Genomic DNA, 25178 nt, shown 5'->3' with positions numbered 1-25178 from the left:
GAAAACCCTGATTCCAAACCAATGGTGCACATGGGCTCCAGTATCCTGAAGGAACGAATGGCGTATGAACCAATTGTTGGTCACCGACTACCATAGGACTGCATCTCCTTACGATGCTCCACTGCCTTGTGGACTAGACCATCAGGTCAAAGGCTCGGGGTGTGGCCCCCTAAGAAAACCACCTGCTTCAGTCTGGGCACCTAGGCAGTATCACAGCCCTCACACAAATCGAATGAGATTTGTGAGGCGCATATTTATCTGGTGCTTCCTTGTACCAATATTTATGTGTTTAAATAAATAAGTAAATGTAATTACTGGTTTGTTTCGCTGGTACTGAAGATGACTGTCCTACCATCTTGTTGAAGTAATATTTTACTCAAGGTACCTCCTGATGGGTAAATGGGATCCATCAAGAGGAGTTGAAAGACCCTGATTCCAAATCAATACTGCACATGGGCTACAGAATCCTGAAGGATTAAATGGCGTATGAACCTATTGTTGGTCACCGACTACCATGGGACCGCATCTCCTAACGTCCCCTCACTGTCCTGTGAATTAGACCTAGGTCAAAGGCTCGGGGAGTGGTCTAAGGAAACTAACTGCTTCGGTTTGGGCACCAGTGAAGTGTCACAGCCCGCACACAAATTCAGTGGTTTGTGTGGCGCATACATATTTTGCTACCTCTTTATATCAATGTGTGTTTGGTTATGAAAATTCCAATGCTAGAAACCACTTTAATATATCAAACGCTAACTGCACCAATATTCTGCTATTTCCGCTTGACAGAGGAGAAAAATCCCTGTACTAATCTGTCTCGTATTTTTATTTTCAGCCTTGGAGTCTTTTCTGCTGTCCTTACTGATCAACTCCTGGAACAATTAACTTTTGGCCGCCAACCTCTATATTTGAGAAAAACACTAACTTAAATATTTGATTCATAAAACCTCGCAATGTCCATCAGGGAAGGTTATCTAAAAAAGTGGTCCGGTACGAGCATTGTTTAAACCATTATTTTATTTCAGATCGTAAAAATTGGCACAGTGTGTACTGTAAGCTGTTAAATAATGGTTGGTTTCAGTGGTTTGAGAATGCATCTTCCACCTCACCCAAACAAAGTGTTGAGATTAGAGTTCGTTCTTATAATTGTCTAACTTTTTGCTTTAGCGTGTAGCATCGTTTCTAGCGTCTGGAGAACCTTTTCACCGTGTTCCATGCAACCCAACCTCCCAAGCAACTTCAGATATTCCTTTGGCTTTTGGTATTCTCTACGGACCTCATATGGGGACTCAAATGGCTTGGTTTGCTTGTCCGGATCAGGCAACATTAAGGTATATTTTCAATGCTTTAACAGAATTTTACTATCTCTGTGTTCTAAGTTTCACTCAACACGATAGCTGAATAAAACTACCCAGTTCAAGTGATTACAGGCTTTTTATATCTCAGCGTAGGTTCAAACTACGACATTAGAAGTGTATTTAAATTAATTAAACTACCAAGATATCACACAAGCTGTTGGACAACGATACAGCCACTCACCCGACCGTTTCTGCTACCTTGACGTGGTGGTTGGGCTTGCCTATCGTGATGAACCAATCGGGCTATACTGGCTGGAACAATCGTTCCTTAATGTCCTACCACACCAGAAAGGTCGGTTAAAGAACGGTAAGACTAAAAGCAGCAAACCTAAGGTCCGAAGGTGAAGTCGTACTGCTGGCTGTACAGAGGTGTGACGGCAGTAAGGTGTTTCCCTCAGATAACCAACATAACAGCAATGCTGCCTTCCCACAAGGAGGGGTGGGGTTAGAAAAGGTCGGCCCTAAAAATGCACACCTCGCCTTATCCCACGGATATCCGTCTCCGGCGGTAAGGTCCCAACAATTTCTGAGCTAGCACAAAAATCACCCACAAAAAGGTCGTGTGTGACCGACCTCAAGCAGTTGTCCCTTGGGCACTGCGGTCACGCTCTCAGGTCATTAAGACCACTTCTAATTCAATTTCCTTTTCAGGTACCTCTAGAAGAATCCTTCCACGGTGTGGGCAACCGGGAAGTGATAACTGCCCTCATACCTCTAACAACACTCAAGACCACTGTATTCATAATCAATCTCCTTCTTCACTTCCTGCTATTCCTTCTACCTTGACTTTCAACACTAAACTTCCTCTTCCGGTTTCCTCCTCAAGTGTCACCATGGCCAACGATTCTAGTGCGCGAAACGCTGTCCCAGGTCTACTGAAACCTCGCTCCAAACTACACATTGGAGCCTTCAACGTACGTACCCTATGCCAAATCGGTCAACAGGCCTCCTTAGCTAAAACCCTAGAATCTCGTACCATTGATGTATGCTGTGTCTCCGAAACACGCATACATGATCCTAGTGTGGTCACTCACTTGACCTCACCTCTCCAAAACGGGAAGCCGAAGAGATACACCCCCCGTGTATCTGGCAACCCGATGGCTAGTTCTCGTGGACTGGCGGGTGTAGACATAGCGCTAAGTATGAGGGCAGGACAAGCACTATTAGAATGAATCCCTGTTAACAGTTGCCTATGTGCTGTTCGGCTAAACGGCTCCGTAAGAACTCGAAAGGATAGGGATAAACATCGTTGCCTTTTCGTCATTTCTGACTACGCTCCCACTGACTGCAGCCCGGATGAACCGAAAGATGATTTTTACAGGAAGCTCTCTGAGCTTCTTCAGAAAGTTAAGCGCTCAGACATAGTACTCGTAGCGGGTGACTTCAATGCCCAAGTAGGTAGCTTAAACGAAACAGAAAGACATTTAGGTGGGTATTTTAGTATTCCGGCTCAACGAACCGATAATGGTGATTGCCTACTGCAACAGACAATCGTTCATTTTTAGCAAGCACTAATTTTAAGCATAAGGAGAGATATCGTCTAACATGGCGACTCCCTGCACCAAACCAACTATGGACTCAAATAGACCATATTGCCATCAGTCACCGTTGGAGAGGCTCGATAGAAGATTGTCGCTCGTACTGGAATACATGTTTAGACTCTAATCATGCTCTAATATGAGCACGCATTTGCTTGCGCCTCACTGAACGTAGAAAATTTACACTAAGAAGACCCATTAGAATTGAACTGAGGAACGAGAAAGTCAAAAGGCTTTAGTTAATCTAAAACGAGGAAGAGCAGCCGGTCCAGATGGATTGGCTTCAGGTGTCTTTAAGTATTGTGGTCCAGTTTTAGTGATTAGGTTGACTAATATTTTAGCTGAAATTTGGGAGTTGGACGTAATCCCATTTGACTGGTCTCAGTCACTGATTGTCCCAATATATAAGAAGGGGTCAAAATCATCTTGTGATAACCATAGAGGGATTAGTTTGACTAATATAGCGTCTAAAATACTGGCCTCAATAATTATTGGACGCCTAAGACTCTTGAACTCCAAACACGAGAAAATCAGGCTAGCTTCAGACCTGGTCGTGGCTGTATCGACCACATACTCAGGTTTTAGGATACAGGGATGCTTATCGGCGTCAGACAATGATTGTTTTTCTTGTCTTGAAAGCAGCATTTGACTCTGTAGACCGAGATGTTCTGTGGCAGTGTCTGTCATTGAAGGATGTACCTCAGAAGTACATAAACCTTGTGAATGCCTTTTGTGGCCCTATATCTGACTCCAATGAGATCGGACAAATGAAATACACATGTCGGCTATCCTCGTATATTTCATCGACATAATCGCTTTGGTGAATGATGGAATTAATAAAGTCGAATACGAGAATAGATTTTTTAATACATATATTTTGTACACTCACTGATCTGAACAGGAAATGAGAGGGATGAAGAGGATAGAAGAGAGCGAAGCGAAATGACGCACGATGGAGATGGCTTGTGAGCGTTTTCTTCACATGATTTATTGTATTACCATTATACTGATTATAACTTGACACCTTACACTTAACATTACGACCTTTATTAAATGATCTTTTTAACTTATAAATAACACCACATTGATGTATTGACGTCGTGTAATAGATGCGGAATTTCATCATTTTTAGCATATAACATTATCAGATTCATTGAAAACCCTTTTTAATAACATAAAGCGTATGCCACACAGGTTTGTACAACCGTTTTTCATACCTAAGGCTATAGTAATGAGGTTTCTGAATAGTAATGGTATTATTGTGTTACCATTGCACTGACTTCACATATAGTCGACCCCATAACTTCGTATATATAGGCTAGTTCTCAGAGTATGGTTAAATTTCTTTCTATTCGAGAAATCCAGAATCCAGATACTAGTTGGTTTGGAATCAATCTTTATTAGGAGCGAATTAATTGAATAGATTACATGTCAGCAAATTATTTTTTATTTATTTAACACATAAACATTGGTACAAGGAGGCACCAAATATTTATGCATTACACTTCATTCCATTTGTGTGAGGGCTGGAATACTGTCCGAGTACTCAAACCGAAGCAGTTGCTTTTCTTAGGAAGCTACTTCCCGAACCTTTGACCTAGAGGTCCAATCCACAATGCAATGAAGCAACTTTAGGAGAATTAGTCCCATGGTAGTCGGTGTCTGACAGTACGTTCATGCGCTATTTCTTCCATCAAGATCCTGTAGTCCATGTGGACCATTGGTTTGGAACCAAGATTTCCCAACTCCCCTATGTGGATTCTCCATATCCACTAACCTGGTTAAAGCTCCGGATATTCGATTTTCCTCCTCTTAATTTCATAAACAACACCCCAGCTGAGAGAAGGAAGTGAACAGGACTTTCCTGGTTGTGGCTGTATACGCGTGGTCATATGAGAGCATTTTGAGAATGATGCTGACTGTCCACACCATCAGTCGTACCAAGACATTTGGGGGCACACGTCAGCTGTTCAACCAGATATACGGAAAAAATGTGTAGGGTGTGTGCAGTAAAAAGCCGTGACTAGTTTAACTCACCTGTTGGGAGCAAGGTAGTCATTATTGATGGGCAGTGACGTTGCGATTGGGCACTGCTGGAAGGTTTTTTCACTAAGATGAAAAAATTAACTACTATCTGAACTTTCATGGCATTCCCAACTGCTCTCGATCCTTGACTAAATTTACAATGGATTTTAAAAAATCCGGATGAAATTTATCCTAAAATATCACTGTCTGTGTCACTGCTTTGTAAACACAATGATTACTGGGAAAAAATTTACTGATGCACTATTAGCGTTTTTTATTTTTCACAATTAATATTATTCAGAGATTAGTTTATGTTGAAGTTAGACATTAACACTGTTGGATGCCGGCATAGTGGTCTATCGGTTAAGTGCTCTGGCGCGAGACTGGTAGGTCCTGGGTTCGAATCTCGTGAGGCGGGATCGTGGATGTGCTCTGTTGAGGAGCCCCATAATAGGACGAAACGGCCATCCAGTGCTTCCAGGTTTTCCACGGTGGTCTGGCTTCAACTGACTCATGGTTTCAACTTTGAAAATACTGAAATCTCCACAAAAATCCCCTTCTGATTATGTATATAGAGTTTGAATTTAAGCTGTTTTAATCGAATACATTTTCAATCTACATTGTGATTTCATTCATCCTATTATCTTTTCATTACTTTAGCTCATGGACAAATGCGTTAATGTCATTAGTGAGTAGTAGTATTTCAATAGTTTAATTTTGTTGCTTTTTCATATTTGTTTACAATTACTATGTTTTTATGTTAGTCAGCTGGAGATAATCAACCGGAAACCTTGTTTGACTCAGGTTTTGAGCCAGTTAGCATTTTTCAGAAGAATTGTGCTGTCTGATGGGTTCGAACTTTCAACTACTTGACATTTGAACATAGTGCAAACACAACATTGAGTCACTTAGACAATAATGTGTAACTCAATCGATACAATTCGATCAGCAGCACTTATGACTAGACAAACATGAAATTGGTAAATATTGACTGATTATCCAGTGCTTAGGAACTTTATGTGGTGACGTAACTCGATATCGGTTGCCATTGGCACAACAAGTAAATAAACAGGAAATATATCTAAGTTGATAGTTTGAATATTACTCCATACTTTCAATTTAATTGACTCCTTCTAAACGTCTAAGTATTTTAGCACTATTTAATACTAATCATTTTGACTCATTTGGTTTCCACCTTACTGCTTTACTTTTGTACTATGTTTTTAAAGCATTCTACTTCGAGCCACTAGGTCACACGTTAAAACTCCTTACATTGATGATGAATGATTGACTGACCCTTTGCTTAATATGATTTGATTCGAACAGTTGGACTGAGTCATTAGCCGTTACATAACGAAGATGGAGTACATAGATCTGTACTTGGTAAATAATCAAAGGGGTGCTTAGTGGTTAATGTTATATCCTAGTGAAGATTAAATTATAGGTAACTTGTAAGATCTATTAATGGACTGATATAATCTATATATTCTTATTGTATGACTATTCAGTAACTAGATTATGTACATCTACGTTTGATCTATAGACTATTATGATACGATTTACTATTCTTAAACTATATACAGTTTATTGATTACGGTCTCCCACAATCACAACCACTTTTTGGCTTGATCTTGTACAAATGTTATTTCCTATTTTATGGTGTAGTGTAGTCTGTTTGGTTGGTATATAAACCAAGTATGCTTGAAATAAATGATTCACATAGTGGAAGCTATTATTGGCGTTCTGGACTCAACTGGAAGTGTTAGGAGAACAAAGAACCAATAAAGGCTGTAGGCTGTTCATACCGATCGAACGTCATTGGTTTGACACAGTACTAAGATTGTATAAGTCGCATTTCGATTGGTGAATAGCCGGGCATAAAATCATAACAAATTGACGATAGTGTTAAACATATCAAATACTCAATTCTCTGTAAAATGCATATAACAGGCGAATTGACAATATCTCTGAATTAATCCCTAAACACGTCTTAATCTGGTGGGATTACATTTCATAGGTGAACTAATCATATAGCATTACTTGGAATTTTGAGCGAAATCTGTCCATTCATATGACTAAACAGCATTTTTTTCATGATAACTAATGTCAATTCGTAGTTAAAACCTCAATCTTTAATCCTTATCCTATGTACCTAACCCTAAGTAGGAACAATGTGGGGACTCTTACATTATCATTGACTTCTTTTCTATAAACTATCTGTTTTTAGAAGAGCTATTTTTTGATTAGCTATGAAGTAGTTGTAATTTCATCGCCGTTGTTTTAAACTCATCCCTAAAGTGTAATTTTACCCTCTTTAAAGTACGTACTAATGATCACTGTCTAGAAAGACAGTGAGAGCTTCACAACTAAAAAAACTACCCAGTTCATTTGATAGACATCCTTCTGAGTAACAAATCATCTTATATATATATATATATATATATATATATATATATATATATTTGAGATCGATGCACGTATAATGAAAGCCAGAGCGGCTTATGCCAATCTGGGCCATCTTTGGCTCCTTCATGATGTCAGTCTGGCTGTAAAAAGTCAGACGCGTTGGTGAGAGCAGTTTTGCTCTATGCTTGTGAAACCTGGCCTCTCCGAGTTGAGGATGTTAGACGTCTCTCTGTGTTCGATCATCGTTGTCTCCGAAGGATTGCTGACATCCAGTGGCAACACCATGTTAGTAATGCAGAGGTTCGGCATCGTGTGTTCGGGCGCAGAGACGATAATTCAATTGGTATCACCATCTTGAAGCATCGACTTCGGTGGCTTGGACATGTTCTGCGAATGTCGTCCCAGAGACTTCCACGTCGTGCATTATTTGCCGACTCTGGGACTGGTTGGAAAAAGCGGAGAGGTGGTCAGTGTATGACATGGTGTCGTGGTCTGAAAGAAAGTTGCAAAGGGCTAGCTTCTGTTGGTCCTTCACGACTCCCTGGTCGGGGTCCTAGAGATGGTGCGACACAGTGGCTAGAGACGTTATCAGATATGGCTCAGAATAGAAGCCAATGGCGATCCTGCTGTAACCTTCTTTTACTTTCTGTATGAAGAGTGATCATAACCTCCTTAACTGAGAGAGTTCTTCTGGTTGTACATTTCAGTTTCTCCCACCATTACTCTTATTTTTTTTATATGCACCTTACCCCTTTCTCTTCCCATTTTCATTGTTTTGTGTGGCGCATATATATCTGGTGCCCCCTTGCACCAATAGTTATGTGTTTAAATATATATGTATATATATATATCATAAAGTACCTTCACATCTGTTATATAACAAAATACAATTGTGTTTCAGTTTCAACAGACTTCAATACCTCCATCTGCTCCTCCACCATATCAACCTTCACTGGCACCAGCTCAACCTCCAGGATCAATCGGTTTTGGAAGTAATAATAATAATATTTTTATATTGTTTTCATAAAGTGTTAATCAAGAAAAATTCTATAGATATTGAATGGCTTTCGGGGAATAGTTGAATTCCATAGTTCACATCACTTCAAGATTGTTAGAAATAATGACAGAATTCAATGAGGGTCAGATTGGTTCCTCATGTCTAAAAGACAGCTCAAGGTGCTAGGCATTGATTACATGAACTAAAGTCAAATACAAATGTTTTATCCTCCACACTATCATCGTTATATCATATTTAGGGTTCAGTAGTCATTGATTGATATAGTGACCAATAATTTATATAATTTGGGTATGACTGATAGATGATATTGATTTTCAATCATCTCGATGTCATATAGTCACAGTTAGTTTAAGGTGGAGTGATCATATTAGTTAGATTTTTCCCTTAGAAGGGGTTAATTTTATGATCATGTTAGTCAGATAATCATTGAATAATCCATGTCAATATACTACACAGTTCAATATGTACACAAATCTGGCTATTAATTAATATAAATCATATCAAAATCAGTGTATATCAAAAATACATTTTGATTTATGTTGGATCCCAAATAAATCGTCAGCAAATTGTCTTCATATTATTCAAATCGTGAAAATTGCAAATCTCGCGAGGCGAGGTCGTGGATGCGCACTGACTCTGAGGAGTCCCACAATAGGACGAAACAGCCGTCCAGTGCTTCTAGGTTTTCCTTAGTTGTCTAGCTTCAATTGACTCATGCTTTCAACTATGAAAATACTGAAATCTTCACAAAACTCCTTCTGATAATGGTTTCTATTCTCAAGTATTTAGCAATAGGATTGAGAGATATAACATTGACATTCTGTGATAATCATCTGTAGAGTCACGTTTGGATCCTATTCAATACACATTAGGATTCTGGTGTGAATGTCGAAATTAGCATTATATATATAATCAGCAAAGATCAAATATTTGATCTGACTAGTTGTAATTCTATTTATTTTAATAAAACGTTCACATTCCTAGTTCACTTAGTATTGTTTGTTTGAATCTTCCCATTGGTGTTTAGGACTGAAATTGATCAGTCTCTCATTGGCATATGTGCATACTGTGCGTATTGCCTCGATATAGCCTTAATTCACAAGCATTATAAGAAAAGATGGATAGTGTCTAGCAGTGGAATCCAGGACGCGCGGCACTTCGTCCTATTTGGGACTCTTCAGCTGGATGTACCTGCATCTCAGAGTTGATGTTCGCTCTAGGACTCAAATCCAGTACCTTTCACTTCAAAAGCCATCACGTTATCCACTTAGCTACTGAGTTCTGATAGCCACTTGCTTGTGTGATGAGGTGAATTAAGGTTATATCGAGGCAATACGCACAGTATACATACATGCCAATAAGAGACTGATCAATTGCCATCCTAAACATCAATGTGAAGATTCAATCAAACAGTACTAAGTGCATTCATTGACACTTTTTACAATAAATACATCCAATAGATGTGATTAAAAATCTACGGCTTTTTGTCATATTTCAGTCTCTCCATTTGTATTTGAATCATTTCGTGTGATAATATTAGTTGACTTGTCATATGATTGAAATAAAATCAATTTGTCAATCTCTGTTCTTTGTATACTATTATTAGTTAGACTTGAAATAAGCTTCTGTGATTGTTTTTCTTTCATCTTCTCAATTTTTAGTGCCTGATCCAACTGCTTATGGTGGAAATCCTGGTATGTGAATTTCTCTTAGATGATCTTTTCATTTAACATACAAATTCTTTTTGAAACCACAAACCGACTTAGGTGATCATTGAACATCTTGTGGTGTAGGGTTGTACATGATGAGTGATGAATGGTCCCTTTATTTGAACAAAACAGTTGTCCAAAGTGTTTCCAACTTTTCAATAGTTGTTTAACTTACATCTGTTTGTGATCTCATACTTACATTCAACAATTGCCACAACCTCCATACTGATAAATATTTATGATTTTTATAGGTGGTTATGGGCCTCCTCCTCCCCCGATTAGTCAACCTAATTATGGATATCCAACTAATAATTATGTTCCACCAGCAGTGCCACCTGCACGACCAGCAGCACCAGGTGCTTATGTGCCTGGGACAAGTTCATATAGTGGTTATCAACCAGGTCCACAAGATCCACAAGGTCAATGTTTTGTTGCACAAAATGGTCAACCATATCAAGTGGTCTATGTAGATGGTAAACCGAAAAAGAAAAAATGTAAAGGATTGAAAAATGCAGCAGTTGGTAAGTGGGATTTATTTCTTTTTGTAAACCAGTTGCATCTTATGTAATGATCAATATTGCTTTCAGTGATGTTGTGTGAGTTATTAGTTCCTTTTTTCAATTATTCCATTAAAAGAGAATATGTAAACTTTTACTTAGGGGCTACAAATACCTAGTCTATCATCTTGGTACATAATTAGTACACTGATATCCGGATGCTGGTCTACTTAAAAGAGTAGTTTGAAAAAATAATCAAGGACACGAGGCAGACTAAAACATCAAGACACCAACTTATTTAAACTTATTGACTGTTAATCTGAGCATCGTAGAATGATAGGAACTGCTTGGTGTTTCGTCCTCCACCAACGACACTCGTAGGTTGTTCATCGATTTCATCTGTTCATTTTATACTATATCTGTACATGTCTTTTAAATACTTAAATTGTTATTTAACTTCTATGAACTATTCAATTAGACCTACGCTGTAAAGAAAGAAGATTGAAACCGTAAACCCTAACTCGAATGCTAGTGTTTGAGTAAAGAGTTTTCACAATGTTTTAGTAGTCAATTGCTCTCGTAAAATCATCCAGCTTCAAAAAAACCCCAACTCTCAATTTACGGATCTTCTCCACTACGTCCATTTAAACTTATACCATAGTGTTGACATCTATATTCTGTAAAATAAAAAGGAATACCTTTTATTCCATAATACCAATTGGCTTTAAGTTATTTGATTATCAGAAGGGGTTTTGTGGAGATTTAGTATTTTCATAGTGAAAACGTGAGTCAATTGAAGCTAGACCACCAAGAAAAACCTGGAAGCAATGGACGGGCGTTTCGTCTTATCATGGGACTTCTCAGCAGTGCGCATCCACGATCCCGCACTCGCGAGATTCGAACCCAGGATCTACCAGTCTCGCGCCAGAGCACTTAACCGATAGACCACTGTGCCGGCATCCAACGGTGTTAATGTCACTGCTGAGGAGTCCCATAATGGGACGAAACGGCCGTCCAGTGCTTCCAGGTTTTCCTTGATCGTCTAGCTTCAATTGACTCACGCTTTCAGCTATTTAATTTATTTCTCACTAAATTTTCAATGATCATAGCCTCCTATATATCCTATTCAGATTAATACTTTGTATGATGATTTATCAGTAGAAGTCATTTTGTTCCTTTCATAATAAAACGTATTTAAACAAAATTAACAAACATCGATCAGTTTTGTTGTCATAACAAATAACCAATACGATTCAAGGTCACTATATATATTATCAAAACAACCATTCATTTTCCACTATGAATTCTATAGTAAACAATTATTTGCTTCAATAGTTGAGATCATGAATCAATTGAAGCTAGACCACCATGGAAAACCTGAAAGCACTGGATGGCCGTTTCGTCCTATTGTGGGACTCCTCAGTGGCAGTGCGCATCCAAGGTCCCGCCTCGCGAGATTCGAACCCAGGACCTATCAGTTTCGGGCGCTAGTGCTTAACATATTATTTGTTTACAAAATTAATAATATTATGGTACAACTTAATCTTTCAATACAAATAACACATAGAATAAATGATACAGGTTGAGACTGTTTACAACGTCTTCAGTGTTTAATGTGTGTTTATATTTTATTCAACACTTCCGACCATTTTTGTTCCTTTGCTCATTCAGTAAATGAGCGTTGCATATGACAGTGTAAATTTCACCAGAGATCGCATTTCAAATAGTAACTTACTTGCTACATTTGTGTCTTTTTTAACCGATATACTGATTGGTTGTTACTGTTACATTCCTCTTAGTGGGCAGCTTATGCTTCTCCACGAGGGGTAACAGGCGTAAGTAAAATTCTCCAACCGATCTTTTAAACATGGTAGGATCTGAAGGAACAAGTTTTCCAGCTAGTTCAGGTCGAATGGTTCATCACGATAAGGAAGGCCGATCACCACGTTGTGTTAATATCTACGGTCAGGTCAAGTCGAATACATTTGGCCAGAATGAATTTTGCTAAGCAAAATAAGAGCATAATCCGTTGTTAGTCATGTTTATTTCGAAAGTTGTGTGAATATTGGTAAAGCTAACTTATAAGGATGCATTAATCAGGGACAAGAAAGTTGTTACAAGTTCAAAGCTCATATATCTTAATAGAATGTTGTCTTTTGAACGCTCATGATAAGCTTAAGGTTACCAATAGGATTTAGGTTTCTGAATAATGATTTAGGGTATTCTGATTGACTAAATGAAGTCGCTTTCCTGGTTGCCTCATAGTTATAAGTCGGTTTGACCGCAATATTTACTTTGTGTGAAATTTCCAATAAATTTTTAACAATGATATTTATGAAAAACCTTTCTTTTCGGAAACAAATAAGCCAGCCGAGTTTTTACTGAATAATTTACACGCTATTCTTATTTATGTGTTTGTAGGTCTCGCTTCAGGAGTAGCTGGTGGTTATTTGGCAAGTCGTCTATTTGGGGGTTTTGGCGGTGGATTTATGGGTCCAAGATGGGGCAGTTGGAGTTCATTATCTAGTCTCAGTTGGTCTGATTAAATTTAACTCTATCTGACCGCGCCTATCCCCTTCTATATATATATATATATATATATATATATATGTCTTGATGTTTTATTGCTCTTTATCTGTAATATTGACAACCATGGTAAGTATATTTCCATACATTTATATAATCACATATCTAGCTAAACGTTTGTTCCCTTCAATATGAACGGTTAAGGAATTCAGTTACCTTTTTCTCAATCGTTACAAATATTACATCTATCTTTATAACTCATTCGACAAGACGTAACTACAGCCAATCACAATGAATACCGACGTGATTCCTTTTTGTTTGACCAAAACTAAAGTCGGTCTAGATTTTTCTCAGATTCGCCTTCTTCACTTTTCATTCGGGGCATCAGATGTTCTTAAAAATTTAACGTATATAAACTGTATTAGTCTGGCTAATCCTATTGAAACACTAAATAATATATATATATATGGACTGATACAACAATCAATCATGAGATGTATTTTATCCAGTTGAGTATATTAGAAATCTCTAATTGAAAAAAGCACATTGATATTGTAAGGATGACTCGCTGTCAAACTCAAGGAAGCCTCTAGAAGCCCAGAAAGAGTCGAAGATATTTTATTCAATCACTGCTAGAGGAACATTCTAGAATGTGGACATGTAGCTTCCCTATTGGATACATAAAAAGGATCCCCTATGTCCCTATTGGGTGTCCGAAATGATGATTTACTTTCATAGTTGAGATCATGAGTCAATTGAACCTAGACCACCATAGAAAACCTGGAAGCACTAGACGGCCGTTTCGTCCTGTTGTGCGACCCCTTCTGATATTAATCAACATATGCTCACTAGTGACTGGCTTCAAGAGGTATTTCCTGGAGTTCTAGTGAGAAGCAGTGACCAGTAGAGTTCAACCGGGTCTGTTGTGAGATAGTAGCTCACTGAAGATAATAGTGGATGTGTCGCTCAATTTCGTGAATCGGTTGAAGTTAGACATTAACACCGTCGGATGCCGACCAGCTCAGTGATCTAGACGTTAAGCGGTTGCGCGCGAGACTAGTAGGTCCTGGGTTCAAATCTCGCGAGGCGGGATCGTGAATGCGCACTGCCACTGAGGAGTCCCATAATAGGACGAAACGGCCATCCAGTGCTTCCAGGTTTTCCATTGTTGTCTAGCTTCAATTGACTCACGATCTCAACTATATAAAATTACTAAATTTTCCACAAAAACTCCCTTCTGATTTACTTTCAGCCCAAAACTATAAATACATGAGATCGCTGTACTATATTTGACACTGTCTTGGGAATAACATTCCTACTTACTAGTCTTCTGCCTTCTCTCTTGCGACCTTGCGGGTTCGATCGTCCAAGTAGTCTAGTAGTACGCGGCATATTAAGAATCTAAAGCTCTAGATATAACAGATATATTTTGCCAGTTAGGAATCACTAAAATGGAAAATTCATGTGTTTGGCCAAGGGATGTCTATATATTTTGTAGAGGATAATAAGCTTAATTTTCTAAGGTATAGATATATGTATATATATATATATAAACGAGTGTGCAATTGTTTCGTGACTCCTTTAGCCAAACAAACTACCTTTTTCTTCTAGCCGAACTTGTGTGTATAAGAAAAGTACGTCTTAGTGCCAAGTCACGGATGCCGTATGTCACAACAATTTTGTTGAGTTGTGGGATTAAATAATACTTCCTGGAGTTCTAGTGAGAAGCAGTGACCAGTGGAGTTCAACCACATATGATGTGAGATAGGAACTCACTGAAGACAATTGCTAAACGGTTACTCAACTTCGTGGATTGGTCAAAGTTAGACATTAACACCATCGGATGCTGGCTCAGTGGTCTATCAGTTTAGTGCTCTGGTGCGAGACTGGTAGGTCCTTGGTTCAAACCTGGAGAGCCGAGATCGTAGGTGCGTACTGCTGAGGAGTCCCACAATAGGACGAAACGGCCATCGAGTGCTTCCAGGTTTTCCTTGTTGGTCTAGCTTTCAATTGACTCATGCTTCCAACTATGAAAATAATAAATGAGATAAGATAGATAAATATACACTAAGTAGTTATACAGAAAAGAAAAACCTTATCATTAATCATATAAATAAGAAGTATGCAATAATGGATAGGATGATTAAAAGCGATTCATTCATATGTCACATGAATTCTATAGATTTTTCTCTGTTCAAATGAGAATAGTGATAGGCAGTGACCAATGAGATTCATTTATGCGGAATGTGAGACACTTACCTACCTACCTGTAAATGAATATTGACATTTGGTTGCACAATATCGCATGGAATATCTGCTAAATGATTTCGCACTTGCCATGACGCTTAAAGACTTTTTTTTTCATCTCTAACAAGGTACTGCATGTTCACTACTGAGGAGCTTTAATACTAAGACTAAACAAATGTCCAGCGCTTCATATATTATAGTGTGTATTTATCTAAGATCAACCCATGATATAAACCAGAAAATCTATGTCTTCAAAAACCCTCTATAGTCGAGAGGGCAGCAATAACATCTCACTTGTTCTTTTTTATTCATAGTTTACTTCTTTTTTCTATTTTGCATTTTACAGAATACAGAATAACATAGAATTCTTTTCAATACATAATGATATATGACTGATATGGAAACTACTTCCATAATAAAATATGTATTTAAACAATACAAAGTTTATCATAGATACTACTTGCTTTATCTACTTATTTATATAATAATTATTCATTTACTTTAATCACCCACCCACCATATTCCTTCCCTTCCCTCCCCCCTTATTATATTTTCATTTGCCCTTGCATATTGACTTTCAAATGATAAAGATTATGCTTTGAATCTTATTTACATATTTTAGAGTAGAGAATATCAATTCTGTTAGTAACTTTATTATTATTATTATTATTATTAATGGTATTCAATCAGATTTCATTTGGTCTTAGTAAGTTTCATTATCCTTTTTGTTTATATATTTTACTGAAGTACTTTTGTTTGTTTACTTATTTACCATTCAGTTCTAAGTTTTTCTTTGAGTTTTGCATTTTCGGTTGTTGTTGTTTTGGTTGTTTTCCTTGTTCATTGATTTAATTTTAATGTTTACACTTTAAATATTATTAAAAAGATGAATAAATTGTTATGTCTATTAGGTTGTTTGTATTATTAAATTATTAAATATAACCTGAGATTCGAACCCAGGACCTACCAGTCTCGTATCAGAACACTTAACCGATAGACCACTGAGCCGGCATCCGATGGTCTGTCGGTTAAGTGCTCTGGTGCGAAACTGGTAGGTATTGGGTTCGAATCTCGCGAGGGGGGGGGCGTGGATGCACACTGCCACTGAGGAGCCCCATAATAGGACGAAATGGCCGTCCAGTGCTTCCAGGTTTTCCATGGTGGTCTAGCTTCAATTGACTCACGCTTTCAACTATGAAAATATTGAAATCTCCACAAAACCCCTTCTGATAATATTGAATATAATTCCAATCTAGTTTCTAGTATGAAACTAGTGTGTGAATGAACTTTCAAAGACAACATGAAGTTTTAAAAGTTATTCAAGTCTAGGAATAAAATAACTTCATGTTTGTTTGATGTCTTGGTGATACGTACTATAGAACTGATCCTTAGAAGTACGGTCCCAAAATGCCCTGGTACGGCTGAGAGTGGGGAGAGTCCGCTCTCCCTCTAGAAATGCTCTCAAATGGCCACGCGTATATAGACTCTGTCAGGGAAGTCCTACTCACTGCCTTCTCGTGGCATTACTGTTGTTTACAAAATTGAGAAGACAAAAAGCGAATGTCCGGCGCTTTAACCGAGTTGGTGGACACTGAAAGTTTACCTAGAGGAGTTGGAAAACCCTCATTCCAAACCAATGGTGCACATGGGCTGACTCCAGTATCCTGAGGGAACAAATGGCGTATGAATCAATCGTTAGTCACTGGCTACCATAAGACTGAATCTCCTTACGATGCTTCACTGCCTTGTGGGTTAGACCTTTCAGTCAAAGGTTCCGAATGTGATCCACTAAGAAAACCACCTGCTTCAGTTTGGGCAGCCGGTCAGTATGACACCCCTCACACACAAATCAAATGAGATTTGTGTGGCGCATATTTATCTGGTGCTTCTTTGTACCAATATTTATGTGTTTAAATAATAAATAAAACTTCATGTTTTAAAGTTATTTAAATGTAATGTAATTAGTGATTACAGTTGTGTTTTCGTTTATGTAGCCACTCAATTGTAGATATTTTGGAATAATGTCAATTATAGAATTCATTGGAGGCATGTATTTTATAGTATTGTGATTTTTCTTCCATCATGACTGATTGCTTTGTACTGGACGCGTTCGTAACATAATGGAGTGATATTTTTGGTTGTCGGAAACTTGAAAATTTTCATTTAAGCTGATCAAAAACGACATAGAATGAAACATGCTCTCTATCATAGTTTACAATAGTGTAAATAATAGTCCCTGTTTCATTTTGGCTAATCATCAGGTGCAAAGTCGAAATTGTGAACGAGAGTGGAGTTTTACTTCACCCCTGTTAAACTATATAAATGAATGTATACTGCGGGAAAATCCTAGACTTGCTATCTTTAATTTCATTGGTTGTGTTGTGTATTCTAGATCCCCAGAAAACACCAAATAAACGTCTCATTTTCGCGCCAAATGCATCCACTTTTACCTTCAGATTGTATTTTCCACTTGAAAAAACCTTTAATGTCATTGATTCGTTCCCTCTTTTAATACGTTATTTTGTGACGTTCTCCAGGGACATTTTTGTATTGTATATATATGCATGAGTTGTGTTTCTATCATTCATTCTTCCAGGGTGCTTATGGAATATACTTTTCTTTCTGCTGAATCTGATCTTCCCTCTCTAATTAACAGGGCTGTGGTGCAGTGGAATAGTTAGCTTGTACTGTTGTTTTGTTGCTGACTTGCATTTAGTTTGTCGGTCCTAGGTGATATCGTAACCTCTCCAAATGTAGCAGGTCGTCCATCAGTTGTATTATCGTCTTTAATATTTTTCAAACCCAGAATATGCTTTTCGCCTTTATTACAGTGATACACGCTGACTTTCGAAGTGGTCAAAATTTTTCCTCTTTTCTGTCAGTCTACGCTTTCCTCTGACCCTACATTCACTTGTTGAGGTTCAAGTTGGAACGTCGTTACAGTCAGAGATAACTTGTTTCTCAGTATGATATAGCTGGGCGGAAAAAATGGACACAAACTTATGGAGTACATTTTTTGATAATACTTTACCCTAATCACTATATCTTCAACATTTATGATCACAACCTCAAACTTTATCATTAGATGTTAATAAAAACGGGAGGATAGAAATATTTTCTGTTTTCCACGACATACTGCTGTTATACGTCAATAAGACTGGTGACCGAGGTTGTATTATCACCGGACTGGGTACTCGATGATGTGCTATTCACAGAGAACCAGAGCAATTTGCTTAGCGATGCTTTGATCAACACAACTACAGAAAGGAGATCAGATAATTAACAGTAAGCCGACTATCTGTCTGTCTACACTCAGTGGACAGTCAAATTTTTCCTTCAATGCACACACGTCAAGTGTGAAGCAAAAACCACAGTGGCGATACTATTGCCTCGAAGTAAGAACACAGAAGACAGGCAGGCGTCTTATCATCTCAGTCTACTCAGTCATTATCGACACACACTCATAAGCTTATATACAATTATAATTAGACCGCATCGTAAATAATATATCATAGTTTATACACAACCGAGCCTAAAGTGATAGAATATCCACAATAATTAAGGAATAGTAAGCATCTCTGTAAACCATCAGAAGTCAGGCTCTTCAACTGACTAGTCACTCCAAATTATAATGGGTCCTCGTGACCATTTTGAGGAACAGGAAGCTGAGTGTAATGAGCGAAGAGAGTAATCTAATCACAAACCAACAGAGTGCTTCATTCCTCTTTGTATTTTAGGCTAAAGTATTACATGAGAGGAATTGTGTGTAAGAATGTATTTATTTCAAAGCAATTAGAAGTGGACGATACTGGCATACATACAATAAGACAATCTGCATATTTAATCGGACTATTTCTGTAGAAAATGGTAGGTTATTCATGAAGGCTGGAAGAACACTTCTAGCCAAACAATCCTCGATTTTCAAAGAGGGCTTAACACTTTCCTTTATATACAGTACTGTTTTCTTCCAGATAAAAAAGACTGAAACCAGTTAGTTATTAACTGTAACACTAACAGAATTGAAACGGAAGATAGTCCGAAAAGGCAGCTGAATGAAAGTAACCCAAAGTGGATGGTGTTTAATTACAAAGGATTGGTTGTTTCTCTTATTATTTCCATGTTATATAACATTAGTGGCTCAGTTTTAGTGGATTTCTTTGATAAACTATGAATTCCTGGGTTACATCGACTTCACATTTATTGGCTCTCAGCCACAATGTATGTACACGAGTAGTTTCAGAAATACGAATATGTATAACCTAGAACCTTAACTGAAGACAATGAAATTAAGATACTAGGCTTAAGCTTGATCTTCCTTATAAGAGGAGTAGTTACTCGCCAATATCGAATCTTATTAGAAATCACCAGATTCATGACGATTTGACATATAATTTAAATAGTTGAAAGCATGAGTCAATTAAAGCTAGACCACCAAGGAAAACCTGGAAGCGCTGGACGACCGTTTCATCCTATTGTGGGACTTCTCAGTGGCAGTGCGCATCCACGATTCCGCCTCGCGAGATTTGAACTCAAGACCTACCAGTCTCTAGCTTCAATTGACTCATGCTTTCAACTATGAAAAATCTCCACAAGAACCCCTTCTGAATATAATTTAAAGTTTAGCTAGGTCTTTACCATTCTGTCACCCGAAGTCTCTAGTCATTAGTTGGAATGGTCGCGCGGACCCCAACCAAGTAATCTATACCTACCTAAATGGCTCAATTCAAGTCACTGGATTCACGGACTGGTGTCATGTCTTAGTATGGTTGCCACTAGCTTCCACCAACACGAATCCTAAACCAGACAACATCGTCCATTGAGTTAGGCATAGGACACATTAACCTCAGCTGATGAAGATTTACTACCTTACCAATAGATCAGCTATCTTTACCTAGTATCGTCCATGTCTGTGTTTGTAAGTGAATTATGATGAACTTTTATATCTGAAATTGATCTCTTCAGTAGTATTCTATTCTCTGACCCAAGCGAATTTTGTTGAGAAACCTTCATTGTGATACGAGACAGTATCCTACTAACTTTAAACACACAGAATCCAACAATATTGGAAAATATTACATGGAGACAAAATTATATGAATGACTGTTTTATACAGGCCTATGATCACTACAATTAACTGATGAATACGAACGACAATCAATTCGACACATTCTTTACAGACATTTCGAACATAGAATTTAGTATAACCTATTTCCATCCATGAAAAAGATCTCGCTTAAATGAATTTCATCAGTATTGCGTTGGTATGTTTGTTTTCTTATACTTCAATGGTAATATAAAATTTGAAATATTCTATTATTGATTTATGATCTCAACTATTTAAATCAGTATAATATCTACAAAACCTCTCCTGATCTTAATCAACATATGCTCACTAGTGACTGGCTTCAAGAGGTATTCCCTGGAGTTCTAGTGAGAAGCAGTGACCAGTAGAGTTCAACCGCGTCTCTTATGAGATAGTAACTCACTGAGGACAATGGTGGATGTGTCGCTCAATTTCGTGAATCGGTTGAAGTTAGACATTAACACCATCGGTTGATGGTCAGCTCAGTGATCTAGACGTTAAGCGCTTGCGCGCGAGACTGATAGGTCCTGGGTTTTAATCTCGCGAGTGCGGGATCGGGGATGCGCACTGCCACTAAGGAGTCCCATAATAGGACGAAACGGCCGTCCAGTGCTTCCAGGTTTTCCATGGTGGTCTAGCTTCAATTGACCCATGATTTCAACTATGAAAATGTAATATTGTTGAAAAAACTTCAAATTACTATGATAATACTTTGCTGGATTATCAACTCCTTACAAATCATTTTATTTACCTACTTGGTTGGGGTCTGCACGAATATCTTAACCAATAGTTGGAGACTCTGGGTAACATGGCTCAGAAGCGATCACAACTCTTTAGTGAGACAGCAACCTCCGTTGATTAATTAATGTATTAGACTGAAGAATTATTTCATAGATCATTATTATGTATCTTATATTCTTATTGGATAAATGTTGCTTCGGTTTGGGTGCCCAGCAAGTATTCCATCCCTCACATAAATCAAATGATAAATTGTGGCCCATATATATTGGGGTACATCCTAGTAACAATTTTCATGTGTTTAAATAAATAGAAAAATCTGATAATTATTCAATAACTGGGCTAATGTGTTTATTTCATATACGACAGAATAGGTTTCACAATTTAAAGGATATAGCAGGCACGTTCGAAACCGAAGGATAAACAAAATATTTGTTGCAAACAGGTTTTTCCACCAGGTAGCCAGCTCTTGGAACCTATTGGCGGAAGGATTGATATCCACGTTTCCAATTGGATTACACAAGATAAGACTGGACACCTACAAAATCTTATCAGAAAAAAACTAACACAGACACTCGGGCTTCTGTTATTAATATACAAATATCAATCCAACAGTTGCAGAAGTAAATTACTTGTTTTAAAGGAAGGGACCAGTAAATGTGAGGGATACAAAACTAACCTGCTGAGGTTTGTGTGGTTCCAAATTAATTTTCCCAATAAAAGTCCCATGAACACTTCCGAAGTCAATTAGGAATGCACGACTCAAAAATTTGTGCCATACCAAAACTGCATGCACACGTGAGCAGGATTGATGATCCACGGCAAAGTCGCGTAACTGTTTATTTCTATCGAAAAAGTAACAGCTTTTTTCATCCATTACAAGTTTCTATGATATTTAGCTACAGACAGAATATGAATTTAACATATTTACTATTAATGACAATTTATTAGTCACAGCTTGTCCTATTCTCAGTCAGTTTTGGCTTTTTTTTGTGTGTAAAATCATTGTAATTTTCTATTTTCATAGCTTGATATGATCCTGATAAGTCTTACTAACTGAACGCTATACTCAGTTCCTAAGTTAGTCTCGTAAACCCTAAGCTAAATCTACACAGCGACTTGAACACGAAAGAAAAAGGTGCAAAATATACAAGAAGCACTTTACTCCAAAGGTTCATTTATGTATAGAAAATATAGGGGCTTTATAGTATTTAAGACGTCCTTGGGTTTAACTTGAAAATTCTAGAATACAATTAAACAATGTAGTAATCAGTCAATCAGAAACTCTATATGTGACTTTTCATTTTCGTGATGATTCTAGCAAAACCTCTAGTCAAACGCTGATTGGATAAAAATGCTTCTTAATGTTTCCTCAACATTTCTTGTTGTTCTGCTCCGATAATGAATGGTAACTTTGGGATCTATTTATGAACCAATATTATGCATAAATTTTATATCGTATAATTGCTAAATAACTAAACTATTCATATTCGTTTCCCCCTTATTATAAGCTTTATTTTGATCCACAGACTATTATTATACGATTTACCATTCTTGAGTTATCCGCAGTCTATTAATTAGTGCCTCCCACATTCACGGCCACATTTGGCTAAATCTTGTACATGTTATTTTCTATTTTATTGGTACGATGTGGTCAGTCTGTTTGGTATATAAACTCAGTATGTTTGAAATATAATGATTCATACCGCAGAGGTTATAATTGGTGTTCTGGACTCAACAGGGTGGACTAGGCAAACAAGCACTCTACTCTGCTCGTACGGTTTCCGTGTGTCACTGTTCCAATCGATAATTCGCTGCTCTCTGATTGCCAGTCTTATCACGTCATCTACTCGGCCACAAGATATAACACTTATCTTTTGTGAGACGTTTTCTGAATTACCCCAACAGATCCATATATGATTGTAATGTAATATAATTAAAACTGGTTGATTATCGACTTATCTTTGGACTTAAGATAAAAGATAGAGAATTGCTACTACTCATAGTAATAATAACAGATTAACTTACATCAACCTCAAGATGAACTAATACAGGTTACACATGTTCATTGATCATGTCTAGAGTACTATAGTAATTAGAAGAAATAGACATAGAATAGTAAACGTTATAAATAGAAATCTATATCTGGTGACTTGAACACACATGATATCATTATTTATGACTTATTACATATATGATGCTGTTCAATCGTTGAAACGATATACCAGATATTAGTAGTAAGTAAATATTGTTATAGTGTAGTGTGGTCTACTTATATCCATATAAGTAGTATATAATGATGGTCAGACATAGAGTGTATTTTGGCAGAAGACTGATAAAGAAAAACTGAAATGAAGCTCAATCGGTATGAAAATGCATGAACAACGTTGACAGTGATGGATAAAAAAGTAGTATTAGTAGTAGTAGAAGTAGTATGGTCTACTTATATCCACATAAGTAGTATATGGTGAAGGTGAGATATCGAATGTATTTTGGCGGAAGATCGATGTAAGGAAAGAACTGGAATGAAGCGCAGTCGATGCGGAAACGCATAAACAATGAAATCGGAGAAGATGGACTGATATTTGCAGAAGAAACAATCAAGATTAAGACAATTGATTGATAGTTTGCCAATTAACTGTTTACTGTATGGTTATCAGATCTTGGTAAGATAGTCTGTAATTTTGTGCTTAAACACATTCGATTGTCTCCAACTGGTGTTTTGTTCACTACAATAGCACCTCTAATATAATTAAATTTGTATACGGTTCATTTTGTCAAACCCTTCAATTCATTTCTTTCACAGATAGTACAATACGAACAGTAAGAATTCGTCTGTTTCTTTGTATTATCATCATAACTAATTTGTCTGTATGATCATGTGTGCTTCATCATATGTGGCAGCCTACACACATACCTCTCTGTCTAGCTTAAATAGTCAGTCGCTTAAATATAGCTGAATGAATCATTCACTTTCCCACATATATATGTATATATGTTTTAATCTTATAATTAATTACTTCGCTTGGATCCGATTTAACTCTGAATCCGTTTGCTCGTTATACATTAGCTCAAATTCCCTTGATGTGTGCTTATAGCTTTGTATTCTGAGCTATACAATAATAAACTGCAGTTGGCGTATTGTGTTGCCTTCTGAATTTATACATTTTTTGAGATTTATTTAATGACGGTTATCAGAGTGATTGATATACGAAGACTAGGGAATTATTTCGAAGTCAAGCCCCTGTACTGTCTCTTACTTCGATAGGCGTTAAATTTGACTCAAATAGTAGTGTCCTATTCAATGCAATACCTAACATGCATTGAAATTATTTATTTATTTTTATTTAAACACATAAATATTGGTACAAAGGGGTACTAGATACATATGCGCCACACAAATCTCATTTGATTTGTGTGAGAGCCATGATACTGCCCAGATGCCCAAACCGAAACAGGTAGTTATCTTAGGGGACCACACCCGGAGCCTTGACCTAAAGGTCTGATCCACAAGACAGTGGAGCATCGTAAGGAGATGCAGTCCCATGGTAGCCTGTGATCAACGATTGATTTATACGCCATTTGTTCCCTCAGGATACTGGAGCCCATGTACACCATTGGTTTGGAATCAGGGTTTCCCAACTCCAATAGGTGGACTTTCCGTGTCCACCAACCTGGTTAAAGCGCCGGACATTCGCTTTTCGTCCTCCCAATTTCGTAAACAACACCCGTGATGCGAGAAGGCAGTGAGTCGGACTTCCGTGGCAGAGGCTATATACGCCAATTATTATTCTTTCATGTAAGAGATTAACACATTAACAAAAAAAAATTACATCCACTTCAAGGTTTGTGTATATTTTTTTTAAAAAAAAACAACCAAGTATCCAAGTTACAAGGTGGTAGAATAAAAGAAGAAATTAACGAGCTATTCATGCATTTAAAATATTCGAACACATACACACACACACAAAGACAAAACAAGTAGGCAACAAATACATTGGTGTAATTGTTTACACTTTCCTAGATTGTTTTATAA

At 37.4% G+C, this 25178-nt stretch overlaps 1 protein-coding gene across 1 annotated transcript; it reads left to right on the top strand.

Moving 5' to 3' along the window:
- Positions 1-950: 950 nt before the first annotated feature.
- Smp_097320 (hypothetical protein) lies at positions 951-13146 on the top strand (the record flags this gene model as incomplete). Its single annotated transcript, XM_018798561.1, has 8 exons — positions 951-987; positions 1023-1129; positions 1165-1328; positions 5579-5606; positions 8226-8316; positions 10004-10036; positions 10303-10572; positions 12970-13146. 8 exons carry the CDS (start codon positions 951-953, stop codon positions 13092-13094), a joined length of 855 nt encoding a protein of 284 aa, XP_018653491.1. The 3' UTR covers positions 13095-13146.
- Between the last annotated feature and the right edge of the window lie 12032 nt (positions 13147-25178).

The sequence above is a fragment of the Schistosoma mansoni genome, chromosome 7 (genome assembly GCF_000237925.1).
Source record: "Schistosoma mansoni strain Puerto Rico chromosome 7, complete genome".
Taxonomy (NCBI): Eukaryota; Metazoa; Platyhelminthes; class Trematoda; order Strigeidida; family Schistosomatidae; genus Schistosoma; species Schistosoma mansoni.
This window is presented reverse-complemented; position numbering and strand designations above follow the sequence as displayed.